Genomic DNA, 5,489 nt, shown 5'->3' with positions numbered 1-5,489 from the left:
GCCACTCGGCCGGCCCATACATAGCTTTTTGAGTCTAGATTCTTTTACTCAGCATAATGCATTTGAGAAGGTGGTTAAAAAAAAAATTTTTTTTTTCATCCAGAGCCCAAGTTTGGATGTAAATACGATTAAACTCCTACAAAGCAGGGTACTTAGGGAATGAGGTATTATGGTTTGGGTCAAACCCTTTTTGTTTGAATTCTTGTTACCAAAAACATCTTTGCATGTTTTTCTTTCTTTCTTTTTTTTTTTTTTTTACCTTAGTTCATAGAATATAATTTCATGCTTATCTGGTCCCAAACTTATAGAGCTTTGGGGCCCATGTGTGCATGTACCGTGGTCCCTCCAGACTTGAGTTTACTGGACACATTCACCGTGGTGACTGGGCTTATCCCCTGTATGGTTCTCTGTCCCAGTGCTGTTCACTTTACCTTTGTTTTGATCTCAGCTAGCCTTCAAATGGCGTTGCTCCCACAAACTCTTGCCTGATTCTATCTGTGCTGTCTAGCCAACATGGGAACTCCTTTCTTCCAGACTTTCACTGAACCTTGAATATATCCTATTCTTGGTTCTCAAACTCTGCTGCGCAGTGGCATCACTCACAGTGATTTATTATTATTATTATTATTATTATTATTATTATTTATTTATTTATTTTTTTAGCTGAGCCATCCTGCCACCTTAGTAGCAGCTCAGCTCGGGCCGGGATTCGAACCGCTGTTGCTCAGAGCACGTACTCTTGAGTGAGCTCTTAAGCAACTGAGCCACTCGGCCGGCCCCACAGTGATTTAAAATAATACTGGTTTCTGAGTCCCTTCCCAAGGGAGTGTGATGTAATTTGCCTAGAGTGTGGCCTGGATGGTGAAACTTTCAAAAGTTCCCCAAGTGATTCTGAGGTGCAGCAATATTTGAGAACTGCTGTGTCAAATGACGCCTCATGCTATTCTAGCCCCATTTTTTCCTGTACATTGTCACTCTTCTACGAGAGTGACTCCTGGATGGTCAGAGACCCAGTTTTGCCACAGTAATAACTAATATGGAGTTGTTGGAAAAGTCATGACGTATTTTTTCTTTTTTTTTGTTGTTGTAAAAATGCATCATGATTTTTCCGACAACTCAATAGTTCCATTAATTGCTTACACATGAAGTTTGCTTCATATCTTTAAGCCTTAGCACAAATCCTGGGAAGTTGCTATTATTATCCCCTTAATATAGATGAGAAATAGAATCTCAGAGAAGGACAAGTTGACCAAGATCAGATCTCGTTAAATGATGGAACTGGTCTAATTCCTAACTACTATGTCACATTACGAGCCAGAGCTCTAACGACTACATTGTGGGGCTCTGCTGTGCGTTGCAAATGTGTAGGCAAATGCTTATAGAAGGAATAAGTGAAGAATGCAGTTTCCTCCTTCAGGCTGGGGGATACCAAAGCTGTTCAGCAGGATCAACTTAGTTCTTTTCTGGAGGGTCTTCTGGACAGGATTTCTTTCTGTGTGAAAACTTCCCTTTACCTGCTCCTTTTCAAAATGCTTCCCAGCCTGTTCCACTTCCAGCTCATTACCTGTCATCGCTCAGGATGGAGAAGGCAGAGTGTCTCTTACCCTCTGGGAATTTCATGTTTATTTCCGTGGGTAAGGCTGTGACCCAGTTAAGCTGGATTGTACTCTTCAGTAGTACCTGAAAGCCATCAGAAACAGGCTGTCTTCTCCTGTTCTACCGTAATTGCAGTGTGTTCTCCGGGGGGAAAGAAGAGTGTAATCATCGACTTAATTGGCATGTCTGCACATCTATGCTACTGTGATAAATGACATTCATAATGATGGCTCTGAAGTTGTGCAAGATGCTCTTTGTGTAGACTCACTCCCCTGAACTTTGAAATGCTGCAGGCCTGTCTGCTGGAAGGAAAACCACATAGCCGGGCACTTGGGCGTATCCTGATTCTTCATATACCGATTGCTGTTCAGTTAGGAGTGCTGTAGATTGGTGTGTCTCTGTTGCTTGGTTTTCTTATTCTGTCACTTTCTTGGCTGCTGGAAATGTCCTCTGTGGACTGAACTGTGGCTATATTGAAACTTTGATGAACGTTGTCTCTGGGCATCTGTCTGCATGGCTGTACTATGTCATACATGTGACCAATGTCACTGAGAATGTCTGTATTCCTCATTAACTCTCAGCTGCAGATCAGCATCACACTAGTAAAGCAACATCCTGTGTCCTACAATGGCCCTGCTGCAGCCTACACCGTCACCGGTGATTCATGGCAGTCCAGCTCCAGGTCGAGCTGTTGTTCACCATCTTAGCTGTAGAAGGCAGTGTCACTGGCCCTTATGTGGGATCCAAACTGGGGCCCTGCTGCTCAGAGCTGGCGTCCCAAGCCAGCTCTTAACCAATACGCCACTCAGCTGGTCCTTGTTTTTTTTTTTTTAATTGATTTTTTTTTTTTAAGATTTTATTGAGGAACTGGGGGAGGGGAACAGCCAAGTTGTTGTCCTTCAATCTTAGTTGTGGAGGGTACAGCAAGCTCAGCTCAAAGTCCAGTTGCGCCGCTCAGCTCAAGGTGCTGTGTTCAGTTAGTTGCGGATGGGTGTAGCCACCATCCCATGCAGGAGTCAAACCAGCAGCCTTGTTGTTAAGAGCGCACACACTATCCACTAAGCCATCTGGGCGGTAGCTCAGCTCAAGGTGCCAAGTTCAGTCTTTAGTTGCCAGTGGGTGTAGCCCACCATCAAACAGGCAGTCTTGTTGTTAGGAGCACGTGCTCTCACCAGCTGAGCCAGCCTGCCACCTGTTGGCAGCTCAGCGGCAGCTCAGCTCGGGCCGGGAATTGAACCGGCAACCCTGTTGCTCAGAACTCACACTGTTGAGTGAGCACTTAACCAACTGAGCCACTCAGCCGGCCTGTTGCTATTAAGTTTGATCCCTGGGTTAAGGTGCTGTTTACAAGATTTCTCCACTGCAATGTTATGTTTTTCCTTTTGTAATCAAAAAGTACTTTTCTGGGGAGATACTCTGAGACTGGCCTGCCTTCATTAAAATTATACTCACAAGGTTTAGCCTGGACAGATGATTCTTCCCTGAATCAATTTTTATATGTTGGCTGCTGAAAATTTTTTTCTAACTTCCATTGTTCCTTCCTTATTAAGATGTCGGCATTTTCCTATAAGGAAGAGCTTTACCCTTTACCTTTTCTTTCTTTCTTTCTTTCTTTCTTTCTTTCTTTCTTTCTTTCTTTCTTTCTTTCTTTCTTTCTTTCTTTCTTTCTTATTATTTTATCAGTATGGCCTGAGATATTCTATTCAGTGGGTTAAATCTGTTACTGTCTTTATTATAATGCTCACATTGACCCCAGTTCTTGTATTCTAACATTGACTTCTTTGTGGTGTTGGGCAGGAATGGGATGGCCTCACGTGTGCTTGGTTCCTTACTGCGTAAGACAGGAGTCATCTAATGCCTTCTTTCTCCTCTGTTGGGGCAGTCATCAATCCACCTCCTGTGGCTGGGACAATTTCCTACAATTCCAACTCATCTTCCCTTGAGCAGCCGAATGGAGGGAGCACCAGTCCTTCCTGCAAAGGCTCTTCTGGGCTTGAGGCAAACCCAGGTAAGCTCTTAGGGGGCATAATAGAGAGCTGTGATTTGCCCTAGAAGCTCTATTATAATCTGAGGAGTGCCAGAGGTAGACTTAGACCAACTATAGATTGTGCATGTCCAGGATTTTAATGGCTGGAAATCACTTTGAGCTATTATATTGGTTAGTTACTGCTGTGTAACAAACCAACCCCAAAACCATAATCATTTATTATCAAGGCTCACTCATTCTGTGTGTTGCCTGCTCGGTGGCTGATCTCAGCTGCTTCATTCGGTCTTGGCTGGGTTTGCTCATGAGTTCTCCCTGTTGACTGGGGCTCTGCTCTGGGCTTGGCGAGAACAACTTAAGGTGGCGCATCTCTGTTGCACACATTTCTCATCCTCCTCCTGGGATTATTGGGCTTCTTTTCCTTTTCTTGGAACAGAATATGTCTTTACGATGATAGCAGAAGCACCAGGAAGCAAGCAGAAATCGTGTCTTGAAACCCAGGCTCAGAGCTGGTATATCATCACTCCTGCCTCTTTTTGTCATTTAAAGCAAATCACACAGTCAGACTCAGAGTCAAAGGGTGGAGAAATGTACTCCTTTTGTGGGAAGAGCTGCAAAGTCACATGGCAGAGTGTGGATACCAGGAGGGTAAAAAATTTGGCCATGGATGTAATCTGCCACGTGGGCAAAAACATCTCAATCCTGAAAGCATTTTTCTGTTACAGACTGTTTGGAAGGTTGCATTTCTCTTCACAGGCTTGACATCAGACAAATCTTAGACATGACAAAGTTTGACATAAAAGAGTGGGAGAAGAGGATTTTTATATGGAGTAGCAAGTATTCAGCATGGATGTAGCCTCAGATGCTTTTTTCTTCTAGGAGTTTATGTGAGCCAAATCGATGACCTGCAAGGAAGCAGGATCTCAGATGCTCCCTCGGATGCTTTCTTATCATAACACTACTAGCAGTCTGTCAAGTTTGGGGCTTATTACCATAGGTATACACCTCAGCTACAGAATAAATAGTGCACAGCATTTACTCTTGGGGAATCATGGAATTTGAAGGCTTGTTGAGCAAATGACTGCAAATATTTCCACTCCTTCAACAAAGTCCATTTAGTAAGTCACACATAATACTTCTGGAAGCATCGCATATGGACAAGCTACTTTATATTGCTCTTCTCGTTTTTAACTAAAGGGAGTGAGATTGCTATACGGAAACGTGCTTAGTGGGATTCACACCTGAAGAGTCAATTCGATTGGAACATCTAAAATTTTTAAAATTGAATTGTAAAAATAACTACATGTTCTGACTGAAAAAAAAGGAAAGCCAAACATGATAGTAGAGAAAACAAAAAGCCACCATGTAATCTAATGAGGAAAGAGGGAGAAAGTTCACCTTGTCTTTCCCTGGCCTTTCCCAGTATGTGACCTGTAGAGAATGGCCCTGCTTACTTTGTGAGGCATAATTTTAAGGCACAAAAGCATTGTGAGAGATAAAGAGAGTCATTTTATAATGAAAAAATTAAGTTCACCAGCAAAATAAAAGAGTTCACTAACATATTTCAAATATGTATAGACATATACACATAATATACATACACACATACATGTATACATATATGGAAGAGAGGATTAGCAGAGCTACAAGGGGAAATAAATAAACCAAAAGTTGAAAACTTGGAGAAATATCTCTGAGTAATGTGTGGTTCAAGCAGATGAAACTATCCGTACAATATAAAAGCCCTGAAAACGTAATCAACAAGCCTAATCTAATGGATGTATACAGATCATTACTTCTAAAATTTGGAAAACACACATTCTTTCTAAGAAGACACTACACATTTAAGTAATTGGTCATGTTTTAGGCCATAAAACAAGTTTCAAAAAATGTTGGAACAGAATATGTC

At 42.2% G+C, this 5,489-nt stretch overlaps 1 protein-coding gene across 1 annotated transcript in view; it reads left to right on the top strand.

Moving 5' to 3' along the window:
* KAT2B (lysine acetyltransferase 2B) overlaps nucleotides 1–5,489 on the top strand; it is a 112,475-nt gene that overhangs the window by 77,705 nt on the left and 29,281 nt on the right. The window contains 1 exon segment of the mRNA XM_019663739.1: nucleotides 3,479–3,602. Coding sequence (XP_019519284.1) covers nucleotides 3,479–3,602 — 124 coding nt within the window.

Source organism: Hipposideros armiger, unplaced genomic scaffold (assembly GCF_001890085.2).
Source record: "Hipposideros armiger isolate ML-2016 unplaced genomic scaffold, ASM189008v1 scaffold_403, whole genome shotgun sequence".
NCBI classification, from domain to species: Eukaryota; Metazoa; Chordata; class Mammalia; order Chiroptera; family Hipposideridae; genus Hipposideros; species Hipposideros armiger.
Note: the sequence above shows the minus strand (reverse complement) of the source record. Positions and strands in the feature narration are given on the sequence as shown.